General features: G+C 43.1%; 1 protein-coding gene across 9 annotated transcripts in view; it reads left to right on the top strand.

Annotated features, from left to right (window-relative positions):
* The window catches only part of PARD3 (par-3 family cell polarity regulator), a 766,284-nt gene that overhangs the window by 462,845 nt on the left and 276,274 nt on the right, over positions 1 to 27,165 (top strand). For 5 of the 9 annotated variants that reach the window (XM_053261600.1, XM_053261602.1, XM_053261599.1 and 2 more), the window contains 3 exons: positions 5,498 to 5,637; positions 14,587 to 14,715; positions 25,907 to 25,945. In XM_053261600.1, the coding sequence (XP_053117575.1) occupies positions 5,498 to 5,637; positions 14,587 to 14,715; positions 25,907 to 25,945 (308 nt within the window). The remainder of the gene's footprint in view (positions 1 to 5,497; positions 5,638 to 14,586; positions 14,716 to 25,906; positions 25,946 to 27,165) is intronic. The other 4 variants (XM_053261606.1, XM_053261605.1, XM_053261603.1 and 1 more) reach the window with 1 other exon arrangement.

The following is a 27,165-nucleotide window of genomic DNA, read 5'->3' as shown; positions in this document are numbered from 1 at the left end:
TCTCCCCATCTCTGACAGCTTTTTAAAAGTTTTTAAAGACACATTTGTTCGCCCAGGCTTTTAATTAAATACTGTTTTAATAGTTTTAACACTGTTTTAAAATTAGAAATTGTATTGTTTTCACTTTTTCTATTGTCATTTATTTTGTTTTATTGTAAACTGCCCAGAGACGCAAGTTTTGGGCGGTATAAAAATATGGGGTGGTGGAGGAGGGAGTCGTTCAGCCAGCACTGGGTGCCCAGCCTGGCCGGGAACGCGTCTCCCTGCCTTTACAAGCAGGAAGATGCACTCCCCGCCACCACTGCAAACGTGGCACTGGCTCTAATTTACTTGCAAACCGGGCCCATGGCCTCATTTGCAAACCTACCACGCCTCCTTTGCATCTGACAACAGGGGTGGGGGTGTGTCTGGGTCTCCAGGTGTGGGGCCTCAGGCATGGTGGCCTGGGTTGTTTGGAACCGCCCTGCGTAATTGTGGCTCCGCCCCTGCACCAACCTCCATGTTTTTTACATGGAGAAGTTGGGCTTTGATTAAATGGATCAAACACTATATGGGAAATAAGGATTTTGTATGATTAACCCAGCCACGTAATGGCTCAGCGCGGAAGTAACTTGCCTAGGGAGCAAGAGGTTGCTGGTTCAAATCCCCAATGGACTATGGGAAACATCTATATTGGGCAGCAGTGATATAGGAAGATGCTGAAAGGTATCATCTCATACTGTGCGGGAGATGGCAGTGGTAAACCCCTCCTGTATCTACCAAAGCAAACCACATGGCTCTGTGGGCACCAGGAGTCGACACTGACTCGATGGCACAACTTTACGTTACAACATAAAGCCAGCGTGGTGTAGTGGCAAGAGTGCTGGACTATGACTCGAGTTCAAATCCCCATTCAGCCAGGATACTTGCTGGGTGACTCTGGGCCAGTCACTTCTCTCTCAGCCTAACCTACTTCACAGGGTTGTTGTGAAAGAGAAACTCAAGTATGTAGTACACCGCTCTGGGCTCTTTGGAGGAAAAACGGGATATAAAATGTAAAAAAAAATTAAATAAATGTAAAATAACTTTATGATTAGCCCATAAGAAGTGGAAAACTTAAAGATCCTTCTACTTCAATATCCTGTTTCCCAAAAGCCAGCCAGATGCCTCTGCAAAGCCCACAGGCAGGTTTTGGAGGCAATAGCTCTTCTCTGCTGTTGCTTCTAGCAGTAGTCTTATATGAAAGATTGCTGTTTAGCTTAGGAATTATTATTTCACAATAATTATGTGAAAGATTGCTATTAAGGCTCCTTTTAGCTTTCCTGTATAATAGCCAGTGTTAGACCCATTGTAAAGTCTGGGACTGAGCTCCACAGACTGGTAAGTACCTGGAGCAGGTAGACCACAGTTAGGAACATAGGAAGCTGCCTGATACCAAGTCAGACCATTGGCTCATCTAGCTCAGTATTGCCTACACTGACTGACAGCAGCTTTCCAAGGTTTCAGGCCACATTCTTCCCAGCCCTACCTGGAGATGCTAGGGATTGGATTTGGGATTTTATGCATGCAAAGCAGATGTGTGCTCTACCACTGAGCTATAGCCCCTTCCCCTAGGGGAAATATCTTAACAGCACCGTGCTCATGTGCAGTCACCAAATGCATCCAAATGCAAACCAGGGTGGAGCCTGCTTAGCAAAGGGGACATTCACGCTTGGTACTGCAAGACCGGCTCTCCGCCAGTTAAGGGATTACGTAAACACCAGACAGACGATGCTGTAGCAAGGCTGGAATTCCTGCCGCGGCCCGCCAGTCATCCCAGCAGTGCCCCACTCCAAAACATGTGCATGCCCTCATTTCCCCCTCCAACGTAACTAACTCCGATTCAAGAAGAAGAAGAGCTTTAAATCTGCTTTCTGAAATGGTGTGCGTGTGTGAATCATGCATCATTTGTGTGCTGATCCTGATTTAGGGAAGAAAGGCTAATTATTTTAATCCAGATGATTCCATTCATTCATTCTAACATCGTTATCCCATCCTTTCACCAAGAAGCTCAAAGTTGCAAGTCTTCTGTCTCCCCTTTTATTTGTATCACAGCCCTGTGAGGTAGGTTAGGTCCAAGATCACCTAGTGAACATGGCTAAGCGGGGCTTTGAGACGAGGGTTTCCCTGGTCAGAGTCCAACACTCGACATATACTACACCACAATGATGTATCTATTTGATGAGCAAAGTGACACCTTTTAAAAGTGGGGGTTATTTTGTATTGCGCCGGGGGTGGGGGTGGGGCGGGAAGGAACTGTTCCTAGCCAACCCCAGCACAGTATTTCTCCAGTTCTTGGTGTTGGTGTTTGCCTTTATGTTTCTTTTTAGATTACAAGGAACCATTTTATTTCTTTTTCTATGTAAACCACTTTGAGAATTTTGGTTGAAAAGCAGAATATAAATTTTCAAAATCATAAAAGCACTTCCTGTGAATTCTGTTGCTAATAGCCTGAACATAGTACTTCCGTTTGTCCACACACACCCAAAGCAAAACTGTGCACAAAGCAAATATTCTTTGTTGCAAATCAGAATATAAATAGTAAACAACAATTGCCAAGAAAAAGTAATAGGTAAGTGGATCCATGAAACATATTGTAGGCTTTTGAAAAGCTGAGCTCTGAACATACTCTTAAGTATGGTGACACTGGGATTTGTATGCTATCTGGATGTCGACAAACCTGTATGAGAAGATGCCTAGAATATTACAGTTCTGATCTGATTACTCCACACTACTCTCCCTTGTCTTACATTTGCTTCCTCCTCTCAGCGTTTACTTCTTCATTTCAGCAGCTCCCAAGATATTTTATAAATAGTATGAAAGCCTCTTCTGCCTCTGGAGCAGTGCAGAATTCATCAACACAATGAATTTCAAACATGCAAACTTTTGTACTATTCCAGAGGCCAAAGAGATTTTAATAATGTGTATGAAATGTCACGGGAACTGTTAAGAAAGCAATTTTAAGTCAAGGGAGCATAATGCGAAGCAATAAGATCAGATCCGTAACAGCAGTCTCTTCCTCCTCCTCTTTGGGGTTGTTGACATCAGAGGGCTTTCTGCATCTTCTGTGATGATCATTAGGAGCTTGAGTTTCCTGCTTTAAGAAAGAAAGGAAAAAAGAGGAAGGCAAGTGTGTGTGTGTGTGTGTGTGTGTGTGTGTGTGTTAGATTGAATTGTCAGGAGACAGACTGGCCTGGCTCCGTGATCTGCGTTGTGCTGCTTTGCTTTCTTTGCAGCAGCAATCTTCCTTTTCTAGCTGCCACCTTCTCTTGCATATCTTTAAAACAGTTGTCAGGTTTAATGGCATATTTCTGCAGAGCTTGGCATAAAGCAAGTCTCCAGTCCCAGCAGACAGCAGCATGATGTATTTAAGTACTGCACACCAGCATTTAATATTTAAGATGGTGCTCTCAGCAAAGCTTTTCAGAAACAACTTGTGATGAGGGTTCACCCTCTGTTTGCATGCAGATGACACCCAGATGCACATGCTTTCTTACAGGTGTGAACGGTGTGCCCAGGTATATTCAGAGTATACCTTTTGATGTCTGAGTAGCAGTGGTTGGGAACCCCCCACCGCCAAGGACATTGAAACTGCCATCCTGAATTTTACATGTCCTCACCCATTAGGCTTAATGAGAAGCATGTTTATCTGTATCAGTGTACAATATGAAAGTGAAAGCTAGCCCTCGGGAGAGATAGATTATTAAGGTTTCCCCCCTTTGTGTCTTCCACGTGGGTATCCATATCTAAGCATAAAGCATAAAGTATTAATTAGGACTCAATGCAGGAATGTGAAAATTTATTCATAGAGCCAGTCGGCTGACGGTCCTTTTGTAGATCGGCAAAGTGTCCTGGTTACAAGTGGGGGGGGGGGAGTCATCAGTCTCTTTGTAAGCTTCAACTAATAAACTTTTAATAGGAAAAGGGAAAGTAGTAATTTTTCTCCATTTGCTTTGTTCTATTTCATTATCATTTACTTGGTTTTTGAATCTTGGAGATAGGCTTTGAGATTAGAGCTTTACAAGAAAAGTAACCTATGCAGCCAGTTAAGATTTGGAGTGTGAGTGTTTGTGCAGTGCTTTTTTTGTGACACTACGCATCTGTACTGAGTACTGGCACCTTTGGTCACCTTGGGATCTTATCACCTGGTAGGGTTTTGTCTTCATTCCCTGCAGGGAGGCAGGGGACAGAGACAAAACCCTGCCAGGTGCTGAAGTCCCAGCTCAGAGATGAGTTTTGAAGTGTCATGCCGAGTGTTTTTGAAGCTTGGCCACACCCCTATATGTGTGACGGGCTGAGAGAAGGCTAGCGGATGTCATGATGCCAAAGTTTGGAGTTAGTGCTTCTCTGGGTGCTTACATCCAGGAGGAGTGTGCAGCCATTGGAGGAAAACTGTCCATTGGGTTATGGAGCAACTGCAAGACATACTGCAGTTTCCTGCTCCTGATGATGATTTTCTGACGTAGTTCATATATTAATTGCTTATATCTATCTATATGTATTAACCAAGATAAGAGTACCAGCACTTTTTTACAAAAAACAAAACAAAAAGGCGCTGTATGTGTGTGTGTATGCATTGTGTGTATGTTTGTATGCATGCATGCATGCACAGAAGAACCTCATTAATAATGGGCCCCGCACTCATGGTTTCACATGTCCGCGGTCAGGTAATGGACACGTGACCTCAGTATACATGGAAGGAAAGGCAGGAATAGGGTTAAACCTGCATATCCAGGGGTTGGGGTGGCCAGAAATGACTTTGGAGGTCACTTCTGGCCACCATTTTGAGTTTGAGAGCCATTTTATGGCTCATTTTAAAAATATTTATTTATTCATTCATTCATTCATTCATTCAATTTCTATACCACCCTTCCAAAAATGGCTCAGGGCGGTTTACACAGAGAAATAATAAATAAATAAGATGGATCCCTGTCCCCAAATGAGGGAGAAACCATAATATTTGGCCAATTTATTGGGGCTCATCGCTACACTCCTTAAGGGCAGAGGAGCACTTTAAGGCCCTTTATTTGGCCCATTTGGGGGTTGATTTTGGGTGGTGTGGGAACCTTCCTCCTCACATTTACATTCATTTTAATGCCACATTATTCGTGAATTTGCTATTCCTCCCCCACGCAGAATGGAATCCTCACAAATATACAGGGGTTCTCCTGTGTAAAGTATTGGAATTGATGGATTTTAGTGACATGTCTTCTAGATATTTCTTGTGGTCCAAAAGTAGCAGACAGCAGTTGCATGCATTAAATCAAGGGGAGGCAACCTTGGCTACAATTGTTGAACTGCAGCTCCCATCACCCCCAGCCACAATTTATTGTGACTGGGGATGGTGCAAGTTGTAGTTCTGCAGCACCTAGGTAGCCAAGGTTGCTTGCCCTTGCATTAAGGGATCAGACATTTCTGTAAGAAGTCGTGCCCGTCTGAGCATAAGGAACTTAACAGCACTTTTAAATCACTTACGCAGGTACTGAAGGCCTTGGATTTAGCATCACTTCAAGAGATGTTCCCATTGGCGGCTCTGCTCCAATTTACGTGAAAAACATCCTTCCAAGAGGTGCAGCTATTCAAGATGGAAGATTAAAGGCTGGGGACCGGCTCATTGAGGTGATGAAATGTTGCACTGCTATTGAGAGTTCTGCAAGTCTTTTCAGCAGACAGCCTACTTTTGTATGAATTATCTAGCAATTCAGTGAGTTTTCTACTGCTCTGCTGCCAGTTCCCAGGGCATTGTCTTTTGATTTTTGTGCTCTGAATAGCTATATTAATAAATACCAGTATTCTAGCAGTGGCTTCGCTGGCTCTGTTAAAAAACAAACAGAAGCGGTATTTTGAAGGTTTTGGAGTTTTGTCTTTTTTTAACTGATTTTCTGCATTGTGAAGTATAATTGGATGTGCCAGCAATGAGTTTTTAATGTGGGTCTCTTACAGCAACACAATGAATGCTGGAATTATTCGGCATATGGAAGCAGATCCTTCATATTTCATTCAATACAGGTCTATAAATATATTTTGTGGCATGATGAATATTTTAGTGATATCCTTTCCAAACGTTGTATCAACAACCATAGTAGTAATAGCTGGAAAAGGCTGACTCCTTACAGCCTTTTCTGAAAATGCATTTCTAGTAGCATAGATTGCTGGCTTTTGCCTATACTCAGGTACCATCTATCTAACAACTTATGTGCATGTTCTTTATGAGTTGTGCAGATTGAGAATATATGTCCTTCTGGCCCATATAAAAACACACTCAACCTTTTCCATTTCTTTCCCATGGCAGCTGTTTTGAAGGATGGTCGTTCTTCATTAAATTCGCAGTGGTCAGGAACTTTGTAGACCAGCTAAAAAACAGCACACATTTGATCATGACTCACTAATACAACTGGGGAAGCAAGCAAATCCAAAGCAGGAAAAGCAGAAGTGGGCTGATGATCTGAGGGACCCAGTGCAGAGAGAAGGCTGGAAGCAAGGCTTCTGGAATTCCTTATGGTAGGGAGAAAAGTTTGAGCAGGCAGAGGGAAGAGGGGGGCAGGAGGAGGGAAAGCTTGAAGAGCAACTCCTCCCTTAAATTTTTTTGCGGGGAGAGGAAAGACACTTTTTGTAGGGGGAGATATGAGTCATTAGGCTTGATAGAGGAGAGAGCCCCTTCTGGGAAGGAGATATGGTCCATTAAGTTTGGCAACAGGAGACAGAGGCACTTTGGCAGAGGAAGATATGGGTCAATAGGTTCCGCAGGAGAGCATCCAGTAAAATGAGAGAGAACTCAAATCCTTGGGCAGGGATCTGCACCCCTGAGAGAAAACAGCGATATGTATTCTCTTACGTGGGGATATGTCTGCCAGTGTCTGTTAGACACTGCATCCTCTACCCTGAGAAGTAGTATGCCACTGAATATCAGTTTCCCAAGCCCTACCTGTGGGCTTCCAAGAGCATATTTTCTGTTTTTGTTGTAAACCACACAGAGACGTAAGTTTTGGGTGGTATAAAAATATGTTAAATAAAATAAATAAAATACAGTTAGCCACTGTGGGAATCAGGATGCTGGATTAGGTGGACCTTTGTCTGATCCAGCAGGGTGATGTCCAGCAGGTATGACTACCAGACTCATTGCTCTGAGTCCTTGGCTAGCATGATGGCAGGTGCTGTGGGGCCAGATGGCAAGGATATCTGGGGCTCTGTTACAATTACATTGATAACACATGGGAAGCATGAAGTTTGCAGCTTCATGTATTTCAGCCTGGGAATTGGGATGATATGCTACTTTTGCATCTCTTTCAGCCTCTTGGTGGGAAGCATGAGAATAGGTGAGTAGGGAAATCTGGTGTATAGACACCAGAATGTAGGAAGCAGAGATTGTGTGGGGGAAATGTGTAGATAAATAGGATCAGAAACTTAAGTAAACTGTTTCTTTATCTAATTGATTGGCTGCAGCTAAAAATAGCTCGGATGTACTGATAGTCATTCAAAGAATAAACATATAGAAATCTATCGTTTTACCTGATAACATTAAGAATGGCAGGAATCTAAAGGTTCATTATTCTACAATGACCTTAACTTTATGTTTGTTATATGAAATTGCTGGAGGAGACACAGATTCATTTGCAATTCTTGGCTGCATACTTTAAATATGTTTGTATTTCTTTCAAGGTTATTTTTGAGTTTAATGAGTTTTGTGTAATGCTGTGGCTTAAGATATTTGCAACACTCTGTGCAATGCTTTGCCTTTAATGTCAGTGAATTGTTCCCTGCTTTAATTCCATCCAAGCTTTCCTTGTGCATATACATCGTCAAAACAAAGGAGGGGAGTGCACAGGCAATTCCCTTGGAATAGGCGGATCAGAAACTGCGATTTAGAAATGAGCAACAGAAAGAGGAAAGGACAGAGAGTCAACAATGAGAGGGAAGAGGAAGTCGGTAAAGTAGGGTGGAGAGAACTCATTCGTTAATAGAAAATATGTTCTTTCCCCTTTATCTGTAAAAAATCCTCAGCTCTTGGAAATGAGATCATAGTAGTAGCTGTTTTTTCTTTCTCTCTGCCGCCCCCCCCCGCCCAGTTCTTTGATTCCCATTGTGGCAGTAATGTTATTGAACTCAACCAACATTTCAATGCAATTTCCTATTGACATATACACACAGCTTGAACAAACTTCTACTTTATATATGTATTGGCAGAAATCAGCAGTAGACATATCACTGCTTTTCTCTCAACTTTGTTTTTTGTTTGTTTTTCATATGTATACAAAATTTGTTTTGTATATATATGAGAGCTTTCGGCTTTTTCCTGGTATATTCTTTGCCATTTCTTAAACAGCCAACCTGCTTTGGAGAACTGTATCACAAAGCCGATCATTTTGGGCTAGGGCAGATGTAACTCTGGGCCAGGTTCAAAGTCACGTGTAACCATGAGTAACTGAAGTCTGGTTCCGTGTGGCCTCCTTGAGCCTCGAGAGTGCAAGTTCCTCCCTCCCTTGCCCATGCAGGCATCACCCACTTGGGTTAGAAAGAAACCAAGATTGGTCAGTTTATCACAATCAAACTTGGTTTCTTTCTAATCTAAATTGAAAGTAGAATTCTCGAGAAGCTCACACAGGCGGGGATGGGGGTGTGAGGTACTGAAGCTTGGAGACATTTTATGAAGCCAGGCTTTAACTGTGATTCTGTGTGGCATCCAGATCAGCCAACTGGTTCTCTCTGAACCATGTTATGAGACCAGGAGTAGGCCAGGAGTAGATTTTTAAGGCTAAGTGTGGTACACCTGCAGATAGGATGTGAAACCAGAAACTACACTGATGCTTGGTGATTAGGCCACTGTCTCTTTAAGACAGGACACACACACATCTGCATTTGTCATTCAGTATGTGGACCACCTTTTCATTCTTGTGAGAAGAAGGGCACTGTGTAACTCTGTCATGTACCTTCTAATAATTTGGGGTTGGGGGCATGTGGTACCTGATATGTTATGCTTTATCTGATTTGGGGCAGAATATGATCGTTGCAACATCTTGTGTTGCAAACAGATAAGTGTTAAATATGGAAGCAGTGAGAGCCCGTGAGGCATGAAGAAGGATTGAGACTTAGTTGCCCATTCATAGATCCGGGTCTCACAATCCGTGAGACCCGGTTTGGTGGGGAGAGTGGGCTAAGCCCGCTCTCCCCGCTTACGAACGGAGAGGGAGCCCTGGGTGGCTGGATTGGCCGCCCACACAATTGCTGGCTCCGAGACAGAGCTGGTGGGGGCTGGGGGGATCAGGGGCCAATTGGCCCCCGCAAGCTCCAGCATGCCCTGCGTGAGTGCGCAGGGCATGCTGGCAAGACCCCCGGAGCCGGGAGCTGGCTTTTCACCTCCCCTCCCGGAGTCTCCTCATGAGTAGGCACGGTGCGGCTTCGCGCCACGGCTACTCACGATAATTAAAACCAGGTTTGCAGAGCGCTCGCTCCACAAACCTGGTATTGGGGCAGGAGTTCTTGAGCAGGTTACCCGCTCTAGAACCGCTGGGCTCGCAGCCGAGCCCGGTGGTTCTGACAATCGGGAAAAATTGGGTTAGGCTTTCCTAGCCCGATTTTTCCCAATCGCCAGAATAGCCCCATAGTCTTCTTAAGTGGAACTCCGAATTGTTGGTATTCATTTAACCTTCATTTAAAAACCGAGAAAACAATTAAATCTGAGCAAGGTTGACATGTTGGTTGCTTGCATCCTTTCCTCACAAAAATATACAAACTTTAAAAGTCTTTCCTAAAGAGACTTTGCAATCCTTTTAATTCAAGGTGTTCCTATGATAAGTGAGGCCGAAAATGCAACAAGATGCAAAAAGCTTGCATTTGAGTTTACATTGTTGTTATAGTGAATGTAATACAAAGCTGCCCTCCCACACCTTTTTAGTGGGCAATTTCTGTGGGCTTAAGTCCTTGATGCTCTGTTGCTTCAGTAATTTCTATGAATTGCCAGCCTCCCCCTCCTTTGCTATTCATTTTAAGAATGTTTAAGCAAAATGTGGCAAAACCATTTACAGTTTCTCTCCGTTTTTTCACTATGGATTTTGTACTTCTCTGGAGAGCCTGCCACTTTACCTTACAATCTACAAGGAAAAATACATTGGTTCCTAATCCAGTAATCCAATACTGTTGTCTGATTACAAACGCATAAGGCTTTAACTGCTCCTCCATTGCTTGCACACTGCAAAAGTTGGAGTTAACCACAGGAATTATCTAGTTCAGCACTCTTGCCTAGAGACAGGACATTCCGTATTCAATATCTCCTTGACACATGACCATTTAGAGTCTCTTGGAAAACGTTCTGTGGTTTTCCTTAAACAAAACATAAAGTGTATTTCAACATCCCCTGCTAACTGGGCAGAGGGGCACTTTTTTAATGTGGTGATTCTCTTTATCTAGCAGGGGGAAAGTAACTGGCCCTATCGACCTCCAGCACAGTACCTCCAGTGACTATTGCTGGTGTCTATCTTGGGGGGGGGGGGGTTGGAATGTGAGCCCTTTGGGGACAGGGAGCCATCTTATTTATTCATTATATCTCTGTGTAAACCACCCTGAGCCATTTTTGGAAGGGCGGTATAGAAATCGAATTAACAACAACAACAACAACAACAACATTCCTTAATACCCTATCAGATCTCTTCTAGGGTAACTTAAACCACTATTCTGTGTTTCCTTTATTCCGTGGCCATTTGGGTGTGTGTGTGTTCAGCTTGGACGCAGTCATCCAAGAGTGGGTAGAGTCTTGACCTTGCCCAGTGGTGCAGGGAGAAAGAGGTGGAAGGCAAAGGGTGGCTGCTGAGCCATGGCAGGGAGAGTAAGAAAGAAGTCACAACTCTCCGTGGGGCAGCTGATCTTCTGCATTCACTGAGATAAAGGTGGAGGTGAGCCTTGCCATTGCTGCCACAGTTGTTCCTTTGAAGAGAGTACAGTTTGCTGCACAGTTTGGGAATTTGGAGGGTTCTCCCATAAAGGAACAGCAGCACTCCTCCCCCTCCCCCCTGCTATATGTTCTGCACTGCTCTGTGTTAACCCCTTTTGATCCCCATTGCTCCTAACCCATAATGCTGAATCAATGTTGCCATCACTTTTATTGAAGTGAAGGTAGTCCCCCCACCGACCCATTTCATGCATCTTAACTAAAAAAAAAAAATTAGTTAGATTTATATGTCACCCTACTCCCATAGGACTCAGGGAGGCTTACAAACAATAACATATACAGCAACACAATTCTATAAAATACATCTTACATAATGTCATAACACCAACCCCATACAGTACTCATTCCACATGACATAGTAAGTAACCATGGATTACAAGATAACTTCTGAAGCAATTACTTCTGTTCCCCCCAAAGTAGAAATAAGGTTAGTCTAACTGGTTTCTGCAGCTCCTTGTCGTTTGTCTGATTGCTGCTGTAATTTCTTACTGAGCACTGAAGTCAAGGTGACGAGACTTTATAATTCTCTGCATCTTCTTTACATCTAGCAGCAGCAGCAACAAAAGCATCTTTGCTTTCCCCTTTCTCTCCTGGGACAATGTTTGTCCTCAGTGAGTTCTTGGAGATAAAGTTTGGTGGGTCTGAGATCTCCTCGGCTAGTTTCTTTAGCTCCTTGAGATGAATTGCATTGATCCTGACTTGCTTAAATTCACTTGCATTTCTGTTGTGCCTTTCTATTAACTGACCGACCTGCTTTCTTAACTCTGCCTTCTTGTTGTGTATCGAAAGACCCACATGCATCTCATCTAGTCTAGGGGTTGGCTACCTTTGGCACTCCAGCTGTTGTTGAACTACAATGCCCATCATTCCTAGCCACGGTTCATAGTGTAGTGAAACTGATGGCGTCTGCCAAAGCTTGACAGTGATCTTCAGTGTGCCTTGAAATATTGCAAACATACAAGTACAAATCTCTTGGCATCTTAAATTTGTCAGAAAGTTTTTTTAGGCTTTATATTTTGTTTTCCAAAGTAAAGTGGCCTCATTTCATGATTGACTGTAGATCTGTTCTGTGCTTACATTTCCTGTGGGATGGTGTCAGTTTCTAGTTTGTTGAAGTAGCAAAATTTGAACTGATAGAAAAATACTGAGTTTTGAGCCCTGTGTATGTTGTATTTTATTTTATTTTTTAAGGAAATGGCATAAGCAAACCATTTAGCTCACTGGTTTTGATAATAAATTATTTGTGTTGCCTCTAAAGGTAGGTTCAACTGAGGCCTGGTTCACATGAGCAGTAGACTTGTGAGTCTTCTCCCCCAGAGGGCACCTACCACTCATGGCCTCAGCAAGGGTATGGAGGCAATGTGGAGAGCAAGGTGGTTTTAAGTAGCACCAGGGCCCCCATCTCCCTCCGGGTCCAGCTCTGCCACAGGCTGCCCACTCAATTGCCCAGGAGAGCCTCCTCCCTCCTCTGACCCCATCTCATCATTGGCCAGAGGTTTAAATACTTGTCAGCACTTGTCGCAAGTCTTCTGAGAGCCCAAAGTCCTGTTTCATGAAACTTCCGGCTCGTGCAAGACTGAGTGACTCCTGGAGACTGCGTTTGGGCCCTCCTCCCTCACTCAGTCTCAGGGCTTCTCAAAGGCAGCCAAATTGGGAGTCCCCACTGCCAGTCCAGCCCCTGCGACACTGTCCCGGGATCCCGAAGTTAGGGGTTCAGGGGCTTGTCTCACCCGGGGTTTGGGCAGAGCAGCATAAGGCTATAGGAGAGAGATGGTAGAATGCTACTTCAGATGGCAGATGAAGAAATCACATTTTTGAATGCTAACACACACAAGCTTTGCTGTAAATAAAATGGGCAGGGTTTATTGTTTTATTTATTTCATTATTTATTTAACTTATATACCGCCCAAATGTTCATCTCTGGGCGGTTAACAGTGACATAAAAACAATTAAAATAAATATAAAAGGTTAAAACAGTTTTAACAATTTAAAAACAGCATAAAATTAAAACCTACAAATTTTAAAAGCTGAAAAAGCTTGGGTGAAGAGATCGATCTTCAAATGTTTTTTAGAAATAGTTAGAGATGGAGAGGATTGTATCTCAGCAGGGAGCGCATTCCGCAATCGAGAAGGCCTGACTCCATGTGGCCACCAGACGAGCTGGTGGTAACCGGAGACAGACCTCCTCAAGTGACCTCAGTGGGCAGTGGGGCACATAACGAAGAAGACATTCTCTTAAATACCCAGGGCCTAAGCTGTTTAGGGCTTTATAAGTTATAACTAGCACTTCGTATTTTGCCCGGAAACCTATTGACAGCCAGTGTTAGCTCCATCAACAAGGGAGTAATGTGGTCTCTCCGAGATGACCCGGAGACCAACCTGGCTGCCACATTCTAAACCAACTGAAGTTTCCGGACTATGTACAAAGGCAGCCCCACGTAGAGCACATTACAAAAGTCCAGTCTGGAGGTTACCAACAAATGTACCACTGTTTTGAGGTCATTGATCTCGAGAAATGGGCACAGCTGATGTATCAGCCGAAGCTGATAGAAAGCACCCCTGGCCACCGCCTCAGCCTGAGAAACCAGGGAGAGGTGTGGATCCAGAAGTACTCCCAGACTGCGAACCTGTTCATTTTGGGGAAGTGTGGCCCTGTCCGGAACAGGCAGATCAAAATCGTCTCTGGAGTTCTGACCCCACACAATAAGTACCTCCATCTTATCTGGATTCAGCTTCAGTTTATTCTCCCTCATCCAGCCCATTACTGCTTCCAGGCAGGCATTTAGGGGACTGAAAATGTGTTTCTCTTGATAGACATTTGGCCTGCCCATTGTTTGCTTATTCTTGGCTTTCCTTTAGTTGCTGTTCTGGTTGGGTAGATTTTTTTAAATCTTGTTTTCTTAATTGTTTTGTGTTTTGTTGTTGTATTATGGTTGTTTTTATTTTTTTAGCCCTCACTCAATTTTTCAGTTTAAATTTCCCAAGTAGGCCTGGGAAAGACCCCTGCCTGGAATCCCAGAGAACCACTGCCAGTATACCTGGACACTACTGAGATAGATAGACTACTGATGTTACTCAATAGCATGCAGCTTCCTATGCTCCTAAGCTGTAGTTGCCAGAGTGCTCTGCTGTTTTACCTATTTAGAGTAAGACAGTGAACTGCTGTACCCCCCTCTGGCTCAGGGGTAAAGTGGTATCTGGTAACTTAAAGAGAGTTTTTAGTCACCCCAGGCAACCAAGTGAGTGCCTAAGCGTGCAGCAGAAGAAACAAGTCTTTCCATCTCTGTGGTATTGAACAGTTTGGGACCCACAGCCAGCACATGCATTATTCTGTTTGCTGAGTCAGTCCTGCATCTACAGAAGCATGCCCCAAAAGAGCAGTTGGTTTGACATGCAGCCTGATCCTATACATGTTTACTCAGAATTAGACCCTACTGATTTCATATAGACTTACCTGCAGTTAAGTGTTCCTAGGAATGCAGTCTTGGATACAGCCAAGGATTCTTCTTAAATCTAAAAGTTATCACGTATTTCTGGTTGGCATTGTTTTGCTCTGTGTGTCTGATCTGTCACACACACTGCTTGCTGCAGACAGTACATTTTAAAATATGTATTCTTGGTTATAGGTAAATGGAGTGGACCTAACAGGAAAAACCCAAGAAGAAGTTGTCTCCCTGCTGAGAAGTACTAAAATGGGAGGGACAGTAAGTCTACTCATTTTCCGCCAAGAAGAAGCCTTTCATCCAAGGGAAATGGTGAGTGTGTATATAGATAGATATTAAAAATATAATCTAATATGAGCAATGATCTGATGGCCTCCTGTTAAAGATGTGTAGAATTATCTATGTGCCAGGAATGGAACACAGGAAAATAAGCTTCTATTATATTTCACTTGGACATTTCCTTTTAGCAGTGGGCTTGGAATTGGATTTCCCCATTAATATGTGAACTAATGTTTTCAAATCATGGGTGACAGCAAATGCAAATTGGAAGCTGTTGCACAGACCTTGCTTGAGTGCCTACAGACAACTGGTTTATTCTCTGTCTTTTGCACTCTTGTGTCCCTGTTGGAAAGCTTGCTGTTTGTCACACTACATGAATATTTCTTTTTCTCGGAGCATTTAAAATTAATCCAGAACAGGATGTACAAATGCTGTGGTTTGGAAAAGAAGAGTCTGCAAAGGCAAGAATGTTGTTTTAATACAATAGCGATTTGCATGTGGGAGAAACACCCTGCAGTTAACTGAAATAAAATAATTGATGTATATAAACTAACTGTTCCACAAAGTGGGCACAAATGTTTCTTTGGTAATAGCACAAGGTAGGTTTTTGTTACGAAAGGTAGGCTGTGAATGTAGTTGGCACTGAATATATGAAGCTGCCTCATACTGGCTTACACTATGGATCAGTTGGTTACCCATCTAAAGCAGCATCTAGTCTGACTGGAGCAGAAAGTCCTTAGGTAGTGTTGTCACTGATGTTCATATTTACCTGCCTTGGAATATGACCTTGTCCAGCTCGTAATGCTCAGTATTATATTATAATTCATTTTATATACTTTCCCCCAAAAGTTCTTTTTAATCTCAGAATGTAAATTGAGCTCCAAGCTCTATAGTGATCTGAATGCTGCAATGGCATCATCCCAGATGCTAGGGACCCTGGAACATGTCATTTCTAGGACACTAACATTCATACTAAGAATTCAGGTTCCTACAGATCTAAATTTCCCAGGGCCTCGGGTACCTGAGCTGCTTCAACTGCAGCATTTTAAGGTGCTAGGGAAGCAAAAATTGGAGACCTTCCAGAAAGGTTTTCAGTGAGACATCCCTGTCACCACCACCACCACCAGATACAAGGATTCACAAGCGGTGAATTAGGATCTCCTGAGCAGGGGAGTGTTTGGATTCTCTTGTATGCCCCTAACGACAGAATTGAAAATACCTCAGGGTGCAAATTTCAGATTTGAGCTCAGAAAATCAAAGTATATTCCTTCTCTTTTTAAAATGTTCAGTTTGGTGAACCCAGTTCTGAACATGAGGAGTTCATCCATCACAAGCCTCAAGGGGTTTCTGTTCCCAGTCCTGCAACTTGATACTTTTTTGGCCTGAGTATTGCCCCAGGATTGAACCTGGGACCTCTGGCTTGCGAAATATGTGTGCAGCTACCGAGCTCTATTACCTCACCTCATGGAGGGAGTCTCTTATGTTTGTTTTCAAGTAAAATGCTGTAGGTGGCTATAAAATAAATCGACCAGTTAAATGATCACATGAGCAGGAAAGGACGCATTGAATTTCCCCCCCTTTCTGACGTGATTCACACTACACATTCTCTCCGATAACAAGGGATGTTAAAGTGAATTTGTTTTTCTGCAATTCAAAGGTGTTCTCCATCAGCCTTCCACTATCTGTCTGGTCTCTTGCAGAGGGAGGTGATGAGCGCCCGTGTGGTCTACAGGAGGGAGTGCAGAATGGGAACAGTAATTTTTCTGCCCAACATGGTGGCTGTGAGAATGAATGAATAAAACATTTTGCCTGCTCAATGTGCAACAGAAGCTATAAATAAGAATTATATAGTTGATTGTGCTTCACTTTTTTAGCTTCTGGAAGAAGATGCCTTGTTCATCTTCCCAATCGGTTTTGTCCCCAGGAGCCTGATGTTGCCAGGGCTCCTTCATATATGTCCTCTTCATAGAGCACATTTATTTCTGATACTTGCCATTCCTCAAGACTGCAGGAATCTCATGGTGCCTTCAAGTAGACCAATTAGCCAGGAACTTTTAATGTCCCCTGGCGCTGTGTATTATGAACGAGGGAAAGTGGGGGAGTGTGAATTATTGAGGATCCTTGTCAGCCCTTTCTGTGCTTCCACAGCAATCCACAACTCAACAGCTTAACTTGTTGCACATTTCTAGAGATGTCTTAAGAACATCCTTGTATAAAAAGAACAGAACAAATCCTAGTGTTACCCAGGGTGCAGAGCTGGTACTCTTGTCAGCCAGAGCAGGCATGAAAAGGCTGTGAATGAAAACTCCAAAAGCACTTAAAAGTAAAATAAAGGAAACGTTAAAATGGCAAAAAAAACCCAACATTAAATAGAAGGGCGGGGGGAAGCAAGATACAATACGTTTTACATTGACTAGCCCAAATCTTACAGACAGCAAAGTCCTGTGACTCATAGGATTCTCCAAAAGTCCTTGGTTCTTCCCATTTCTAAATTGAATCAGCCACATGTTTTTTCAGGAGAAGGTGGCAGTGGGCGGTATCCAGACTTTGCTAGTCATGCCTAACATGTCTCATTGATTTCAGTAGTGCTTAGTCATAACTAACTAGTCAAGAAGTTGCCTAGTGTCTCATGTTCAGTGGTTTGCAGTTGGGATCTCTTCGGAGCTCTCTCTCTTGACCTGTCAAGAAAGCCTAACTGAATCATCCCAATTGCATTGTGTTGCTCCTTCATGCATTAGAAGTAGATTCTGTGAAAGCTTACTGTATACTACTGTTAGTCTATTAGGTGCTACTGCTAGACTAAGATACCCTGGGACAGCTTGGATAATCTGTTCAGAGCTTTCCCCGCCCACAAGCAATTAAGAAAGCACCTGGCCCCCGCTCTTGGTGCACCATTCCAGTTTTTACACTCACATAGGCGGGGTGCGGGGGACAGGGTTCATCTGAACCGCCTCCTTCATACATGATTGAAATACTATATTGTTTGGACTGAAGTGAGCCATGTGATTATGAAAACCAGAATGGCACACCAGGATGTACTTCTCCACTTCCCTACTTGCATGGGGTGGAGACACTTGCATGTATTATTTGAAGCAGTCTTCTGTTGTTATGTTGCAATAGGTGATCACAGGCAACCCATCTCTTTTCAGCGAATGAGAGAAAGGTTCAATGAGCCAGGCAATCCTAGGAATGTGTGAAAACAAGGTTTCACCATGCCATGCTGACTTCAAGGCATGCAAGCTCACCATTTCAATATGATATAGAATACACATATGTCTCCTCTGTGAGTTGGGATCCCACGCACCCACCCCCACAGGAAACTGGACATGTTCAAAACAGCTTGTTTCATTTAATTAAACAAGCTGTTTTGAATTGGGGAGTGGGGAGGTTTTGGGTTATAGAAATATGAGCCAAGTCTGGTCAAGTTGACCAAGCCTTAAACATCAAGCCAAAGTGTGTCATTCTGGTTTACAGTGTGTGCCCTAAAAGCCGTCAAATAAGGGCTTTTTCTCGTGTTGTACTGGTGCCATGGGAGTCGCTTAAACATGGGTTTTTCTTGTGTATGTTCAGTAACAGGTGAAATATACATTTTGGCTCATCCTAATGCCAGCATTTCCCTAGTTTCTGTGGGGGTGTAGGATCGTCTTGGGTGGCCTGGGACTTGCTGCTGCTGCTGCTGCTGCTGCTGCTTCTTCTTCTTCTTCTTCTTCTTCTTCTTCTTCTTCTTCTTCTTCTTCTTCTTCCATTTATATCCCGCTCTTCCTCCAAGGAGCCCAGAGCGGTGTACTACAGAGCCAGTGTTGTGTAGTGGTTAGAGTGTTGGACAAGGACTGGGGAGACCCGAGTTCAAATCCCCATTCAGCCATGAAACTAGCTGGGTGACTCTGGGCCAGTCACTTCTCTCTCAGCCTAACCTACTTTACAGGGTTGTTGTGAGGAGAAACTCAAGTACACCGCTCTGGGCTCCTTGTAGGAAGAGCGGAATATAAATGTAAAATTAAATAAATAAATAAAAATATGTAAGTTTCTCTTTTACAACAACCCTGTGAAGTAGGCCAGGCTGAGAGGGAAGTGACTGGCCTAGAGTCACCCAGCTAGTATCATGGCTGAATGGGGATTTGAACTCGGGTCTCCCCGGTCCTAGTCCAGCATGCTAACCACTACACCATGCTGGCTTATCTGAGTGGCAGAGGAAGAAAGCCCACTGCAGTGGCTCCCACATTACCAACCTAATGTAAAAATATCTTCTAGATAGGCTATTAAACGTTGCACCCATTAATTACTTACCAGCAATGGATTTTCCATACTTAAGGTGTCACACGAAAGTTGAGTAGGCAGGATTAATTCTTCTTTTTAATCTCCCACTTATACTGCAAACAATAAATGAGAAAAAAATTTTGTAGAAAATACAAGAGGACCTCGTTATTTGCAGGACCAGCACTTGTGGTTTTGTGTATTTGTGGTTGGGTAATTAGCACCTGACCTTGGTATATGTGGTGAAAAATAGAGGTGGGGTTTAACTCATATATCTGCAGGTCGGGGGTGGCCAAAATGACCTTGGAGGTCAATTCTGATTGCCATTTTTTCTTCAGAAGCCATTTTATGGCTCGTTTTTAAAAAAAACCTGGTCAGAACCACCTATTTCTGGCCAATTTTCAGAACGGTGGACTACTTGGGAGCATGATGGGGTACTTGTGGGGTTACCTATTTTCAGCCCATTTATGGCCATTTTGGCTAATCCAAGAACCTAACCTCCAGGTTCCCATAGCCCTTGTGATCCAGCACTCATGGATTCACTATCCATCCCCCTCTCCGAGGAACTGAACCCCCACAAATAATGGGGTTCTCCTTATATATTTGACTGATGAAATTCCTCGGTAAAATGTCTGTAGTGTGTGCAGTATTCTGCACAGGTTTAAGCATAGATTAACTTTGCCTTTTTAAAAAAAAGTTTTCACCCATATAGGCTAGTTAATTAACCTCTGTGATAACCTCACACTGGCAAGTTTTACCTTTCCAGGATTATCATTGTGGTCTCTGATCTCATTTGGCACAGGATTTGTGCATTTTAAAAATTAAAATTACCAACAAAAAGCCAGCCACATTTCATATTAATATCCGTAGCTAATAAGAAGCATAAAGGAAAAGTGGTTGAGTACATGGCCTATAATTCTTATAAACATCCAGAAGCCGTTCTCATCTTTTGTGCTGGTAAGGAAGAATCGATAAAATAACAGTTTCTTCCCTTATCCAAATTATCTCATCAGTCACTCATAGCAAAATTTCATGTACACTAGTTTCTCATGAATAAATCTCCAATACTTGTTTTCAACTGAAGCATTGACTTCTGAATGTAAATGCCAATTTCTTTTAGTGTAGATTTTTCTGTTTCACTATACCAGGATATTTGCCATATTTATTTAAAACAGAAGCATTATGAGCAACAAAACTTGATCCTCTGGACAGCAGTGGGAGCAAGATGCTCATTACTTTTAGTTTTATGTATTCCTAAAGTCTGTGTCCCTGTGTCATGGGGCTGGGCTTGTGGCAAAAAAATGCGCATCTTTGCCACAAAAATGTGCTTCTTTGCCACAAGCCTTGCCCCGTGTCTATAGGCAGGACACATTGTTTCAGAATAAATAAATCTAAAAGTAATTAGCATCTTGAGTAAGAGTGGAAGTAAAGCTTAGGTGTGTGTGCGTGTGCCGGGCCTCACTGACTGACATGAAACTCCCAGACCTAATCACAAAAGGTAGAAATGTTGCGTTTTCGCAGGTAGGTTCCAGACCTTGCCCAGACAATTAAAAAACAACAACCCAGACCCTGGAAAAATCCATTACTTTCCTGGAAAATCCAGAAAAACTCTCCCATTGCAAAGCATGGGGAGTGATACCTCATAGAGATAGCAAAAGGTTAGAGTCACAGACCTAAGACATTAATATGCTTGCATACTGCAAGTAGGGATGTGCGGAACTGGTTCAATTTGAATTGGGCTAGCCCCCCCCCCCCAAAGGGGAGCCAGTTGGAGTTTGGACCTAACCAGCCCCAATATGAATGTAACCCTGGTGGCGCAGTGGTAAAACTGCCGTGGTAAACTGCAGTGGTAAAACTGCAACCCCTGGTGGCGCAGTGGTAAAACTGCTGCCCTGTAACCAGAAGGTTACAAGTTTGATCCTGACCTGGGGCTCAAGGTTGACTCAGCCTTCCATCCTTCCGAGGTCGGTAAAATGAGTACCCAGAATGTTGGGGGAAATATGCTAAAATCATTGTAAACCACTTAGAGAGCTCCAGCTATAGAGCGGTATATAAATGTAAGTGCTATTGCTATTGCTATTGCTATTGCTAACTGGTTTGGCAGTTTGAGAGGTATGCTTGTAAAGGGCAATCTGACGAGGATTCCCCATTTACAAACAAAGGATGGAACCCTGCATTTAAAATACTTCTAGTGGTCTGGTTCGAATTCAGCTCAAATTTGAACCGAACCACCAGAATCAGTTCCATGCACACCCCTAACTGCAAGCCCTCACTGAGTCACTGACTGACTGACATGAAACTCCCAGACCAAACCATGAAAATAGAAACCATTTTTTACAGGTAGGTTCCAGGTCTTGCCCAGACTACCCCAAAAAATCCAAACCCAAAGAAAAATTCATTAGTGTCCTGGAAAATCCAGAAAAACCCTCCCATTTATTTTATTGTTAAATGTATATACTGCCTTTCATTAAAACAACCCCAAGGCAGTTGAAATGCTTGAGGAATGAGACCTCAATTGAAACGAGACCTCAATTGAATGAGGCCCATTGAAACACTTGAGATCTCAAATTTAGAAAAAGACTGGAGACGGCAAGATTGGTTGTTCATACGTTTGCAAACTGCAAGCCCTTTTACTAGTGTCTGTATACACTAGTACATGTATGCATACACTATTAATGTGTATACACCACACACACACACGTGCACAAACACACTCATGAGTGGACTAGATAGAGGCCCTAAAGCTCTGCTTAAGTCTGAGAAAAGGGATTTCCCAGGTGCCCATAGGAGTAGGAGCCAAATAGGGAGACTCCCTGAGATGGCACAGGGATGAGTTGAAGAGAAGCGCTTATCTGCAACTATTGGAAGCCACATGTCTATGCTGATGCTTTCCAATATGAATACAGCAAATATTTATATACCCGGTTTTCAGCCAAACTCCCCAAAGTGGTGTGTGTGTGTGTGTGTGTGTGTGTGTATAAATGTCCCCCTTTCCCCCCCAAAGGGCTCACAATTTAAAAAAGAAATATAAGATAGACACCTTGACTAACAAGCAGAAGGTTGCCGGTTTGAATCCCCACTGGTACTATATCAGGCAGCAGTGATATACTGCGCGGGAGGAGGCAATGGTAAACCCCTCCAGTATTCTACCAAAAGAAAATCAAGGTCTCTGTGGGCGCCAGGAGTTGAAATCAACTTGGCAGCACACTTTACCTTCACAGCCACTGGAGGGATGCTGTGCTGGGGATGGATGTGGCAAGTTACTCTCCACCTGCTAAATAAAGTGGATCACCACTTTTAAAAGGTGCCTCTTTGCTCACTTAGCAGGGGTAAAAAAGAGGGATTCTTCAGGAACTCACAGACAGTTTTGATATGTCTGTCTCCTGATGACATTCTTAATGGGCCTTGCACTGTCCTCTAATGGGCCTCTCACTGGCTTTGAAAACAGATGAGGTGTCTTGCATCCTAAATCAATATAAAATATGGTTTAAAAATCAACAATAGTAGGAACTAAAGTTCAATTGCTGGCAAGAAGCTACAGCAGCCATGTTAAAATATAACTACCAGCTAAAGTCACACAATTCCAAAAACAGGGATGGTATATAGGCGGGTTTTGGCCGCTCTCTTAAAAACATGTCAAAATGGTACCAGTCCCCAGGCAAGTCTGTTTCATATTGAGCAGTTGAAGCAAGTGCTCTTCCCTCATGAGTAGAGGAGCACAGAGCAATGTGATAAGCACGGAGGCTCATGTATGTGTTAAGGTACAGTGTGCTGTTAAACATTGTCTAATAGCCGTTGAAAGACATTATGTACACTTAAGCTGCCTTTTCCTCGTAAGCTGTGAGCTCAGTTTGTAAGCTGTTTAATGAAGATCAGCTGGGTTGAGTTGATAAACACAGGCACCCTTCCAGAATTCCTTCTTATTTGCTGGAGGTGACCCCTGGAGAAATTTTCCTTTTCTCCATCGCCTTTGTGCCAGCTGTGTGCGTTTGGACCCAAGTGGCCAATATTTTGGAGGAGGTCAAGTCAAAGCTGCAGTCCTTTGCTTCAGATCAAGGATTGGGAGATTATCAGCTAATTTCACTGAGTGTGCTTTGTACTGCCAACCGATCTTTTTTTGTCTTTAATTTTAGGGACTCAAGTTCTTGGCTCGATTTTCTGTCTTTGTCAACTGAGGTGATTTCAGCAAGGAATTCCCCCTAGACAAGCCTTGGTTGCCTTTGTCTGTGCGCAGGATATTAATTAAAATGGCCCATCTCATTGGAGAGTTGTTGTGTTAGGTTGATGCCTCTGCCACACATTCACATTGCTTGATTGGCAGGAACTGTGAAAGTGAAGAGTGCTGCGAATGTGCCTGTGTGTGTGTATAAGGGATGAGCGTTTATGGAAAGTCACTCTTTGCTTTCTGTAAATTCTGTTGTCATGCAGTATATTGTACATGTTTGGTAAAACAGAATAAAATGCTTCAGTGCCAATCACTGTGAAATTTTGTACGTACTACTTAGAAACACTGTGTGTAGTGGCTGCTAGTACCACCGTGACTGAGTCCAGGCAGGGAGGAGGCTGGTCATTGCTGGATAGGCAGGCTGGGGAAAGCAAGGCAGGAACTGAGCAGGCAGGCAGGCCTGCTGGGAGCCAGTAAACCATATGCAGGTTAACAGATATGTGCAGGCTGACAGGAGCTTGATATTTGCCACTGATGGGTAAACTCTTCCATGTTCAATTCAGATTGGGAGCAGCAGTTGCAAGCAAAAACAGAGAATGTTCGTGCGTCAGGGAGAGATCTTTTTTGTTGAGTTCCAAATTTACTTCTTATTGCCAGTGTGACGCGTAAGGCTCCCAAATCCCTGTCTTGCTCTGTAGGAGTTGCCCTAGCAGTCTTCTGCACTGAACGGGGGTTTGGACTTGAAGACCACTGAAGACCTTCCACCTCTAAATTCTATGATTTTTAATAGTGGTAGCTGCTACAGCTCTCCTCCTCCTCCTCCTCCTCCTCCTCCTCCTCCTCCTCATTATCATCAGTGTTGTATATTGTCATTGCCAGTTTTGCTCTCACTCCCCCTGCTCCTGCATTGTCGTCTTCATCAGCTCTCCTCCTCCTTCTCTCCCCCACCCCTGCTCTTTCTCAGCAGCAAAGGAGGAGGACGCTTTCCTCCCCCAGCCCTGCCCAGCACCTGCAGTGCTCTATGTCGTGGTGCAGGCTCCAGGAGGCCTGGGACTAACAAAAAAACTGCTCTAGTAAAACATGTCCTGGGACTTCTGCTGCCTATAACAAGCTAGAGTGGGGAGGAGGGAAAATACCTTTCTACTTTCCTCTTCTGCAGAGTTCAGAGTGGACTAAAATCTGAGCTGGAGAAGAACTTGGGGGTATAATGCTTGTGCATGTGTGTGTGTTTCCATGAAATTTTATTTTCAACAAATACTGCGCATGTGTAAAAACTGCAGCAATGGAAAAGAACAAACAATAAAAACTTGAATATAAGCCAGAAATTAAAAGCCATTTGAGGTTATATACAAGTCCAGTGTTAAGAAGAGATTGTTGGTTGCTGAGCATGCAGGTACAACTTGATAGGAAACAACTGAAAATAAAATTCAAGAAAGAACATTGTTCCAAAATTTGATTTGAGTGGATGGAGGGTTACAAACTGACCATCCCTTATTGACTTATTCAATAAATGTAAACCATATTTTCGAAAACCTGTCTTATTTGCATATATGTTTTTAAGGTGAACATTACAACTAACCATGTTCTGGGGTAAAGAATCGCAAACTTGGCTGGCCTTTTTGCTCAGAGATCAGTTGTTTAGAGAGGAAAGCTGCTCTTGTGGTAGCAAGCATGAATTGCCCCCTTTGCTAAGCAGGGCCCTCCCTAGTTTGCATTTGAATGGGAGACTACATGTGTGAGTACTGTAAGTTGTTCCCATTAGGGGATGGGGCCACTCTGGGAAGATGCTTGCATGCAGAAGGTTCCAAGTCCCCTTCCTGGCATCTCCAAGATAGGGCTGAGAGACTCCTGCTTGTAACCTTGGAAAAGCTGTGGCCATTCTGTGTAGACTGCACTGAGCTAGATGGACCAGTGGTCTGACTCAGTAGAAGGCAGCTTCCAATGCTCCTATGAAAAAGCAGGATGAGATTCTGTGACTCAAAGAAGGCCAGATGCCTCTGGCCCTTATTGCCTGACTATGAGGTCAGTGAGCTGAGGTACCTCTTTCTGACCTTATGAAATAGCAACACATAAGCATAGTGGATAGCAGGACATCAGTTTTTTCAACTGTTCCCGTAGGAACAGATAATAAGGTGTATAGTTATAGCTGCAGAGTCCCTAGTTTGAGCAGCTTATGCTGTAAATGATGGGAATCTCTGTGCTGTTAAGGACAGTCTGTTAAAATGCCTTAGGCCATTAATGACAATAGCACAAGTGAAAAGCATTAAGCTCAACTATTAGCTTAGATAGCTGTATATTTCCATCTGGATCAGAGGTGGCATTCCCTTGATCACCAGGAACTAGAAACACTGATGGGAGGGGACAGTTGCTCTCTTTCCCCCATTGGCTGTCTTCTCTGATGCACCTGATTGATGATTGTGTGAAGCAGGATGCTGGGCTGGATGAACCTTTGGCCTGATCCAGCAGGGCTTTTCTTATGTTCTTATGGACACAGCTAGTGTTAAAGGAGTTAAAGAGCTCTTTGTCTCAGCCTTCCAAAACTGAATTCTGCAATTGTGCCCACTTGGCTACTAGGACGAAATGTGATCTGTGAGTCTGAGGGATTTCCCCTCTCTTCTGGCCGTATTTTAGGTACAGATTTAATCTGCAACATAGGCAAAAGGCATTAGGAGTACCAATACTCTGTATAGTTTGTAATCCTATACACTATTTTGGAGCTAAATGATTTTCTTGTCCACTTCTTATGAGTTAGCAACTGTGTTTTCTAGATTTGTTCTTATTTTACTTTTTTTCCACTTCTTCTAGAATACTGAACAAAGCCAGTCACAAATTCCAAAGGAAACGGTAAGAGTTTTGTCTTTGACATCTCAAGAAGAGTTGCGATAATTCTCTCCCCCCACTCCCATGTTAATCATGTAAGACCACTCCATCAAAAGGAGTATTCACAGGCAGTTCCATTCACTATATTTGCTGTAGGTGGCTCTCTCCAGCCTCTAACTGCATTTCATTCTATTTCTTGCACTTATTTTGAATGTACTTCACAAAATGTGAGGAAACATAATTTGCATGCATACACACAAACGAATTGCTTCTTAGGAGAAAATCAAGTATTTGGTTACTAGAGACAGAGAGAGCTTCTAATAAAAGCAAAGAAGTCTGAAGTACACACTGACATTGCAACTTTCCCCCTTTCTTTCACCTACTTTTAAAGCTGCTCTGATGTCATTTAAGGAGGAAATATCAAATTTACCTTTGAGTGTAGTGTAGTCAGTTTACAATAAGCACAGAGCTCTAGCATCCTTTAAATGTTCACAAGCATTTAAAGAATATCCCCTATCTATTGCTATAAGCTACTGAAGCATTGAATGATTCTTTTTTTTCCTTTTAGAAATGAGTAATCCTATGAATCAGTACTTTACAACACAGTCCTGTTTACTTTCCATAACATCTTTCATAATGCCTTCACCTCAGTAGGCATAATGGATAAAAAAGGAAAGAGAATTGCTTGAGCTGAATGTTGTAATGGAACAGGTAGTTAGTTGAGATTTCCTGGGTTTCTCCGCTTGGGTGTGTGATCTTTCAGGACGGATTATTTTTTAGCTCCTGTGGTCCAGTAACATTACTGTTGCCTGTCAAGTTTTCAAGCCAGTATCTTTTAATAAAGGATCTTTCTCTCACACACATGCGCAAGGACACCTTTAAAGTGCTTTTCACACAGAAGTATCTTACCCTGTACTGAGCATTTTCTAGTAGCTTTGTGATCATGAACTCTAAAGCAGGCCTGCTCAAGTTAGGACCCCCAGCTGTTTTTGGACTACAATTCCCATAATCCCCAGACACAGTGGCCAAAGCCAGGGATTGTGGGAATTGTCAGCCAAAATCTGCAGTTCTGTGAAGCATGTGCCCACCAGTAAGCCGAGATTGGTGCGTTTGGACATCACAACCAAACTCAGCTTATCCTAACCTAGAAAGGAGATAGATGCTTGTGCGGGGTGGGAGGTGGAAATACACGCTCCCAGGGATGAGGGAGGTCACTCAGAACTCTACTTCTGCTTCATAATTTG

Source organism: Hemicordylus capensis, chromosome 6, assembly GCF_027244095.1.
Source record: "Hemicordylus capensis ecotype Gifberg chromosome 6, rHemCap1.1.pri, whole genome shotgun sequence".
In the NCBI taxonomy this organism is placed as follows: domain Eukaryota; kingdom Metazoa; phylum Chordata; class Lepidosauria; order Squamata; family Cordylidae; genus Hemicordylus; species Hemicordylus capensis.
The sequence above is the reverse complement of the archived record's forward strand: the minus strand, read 5'-3'. Positions and strand labels throughout refer to the sequence as shown.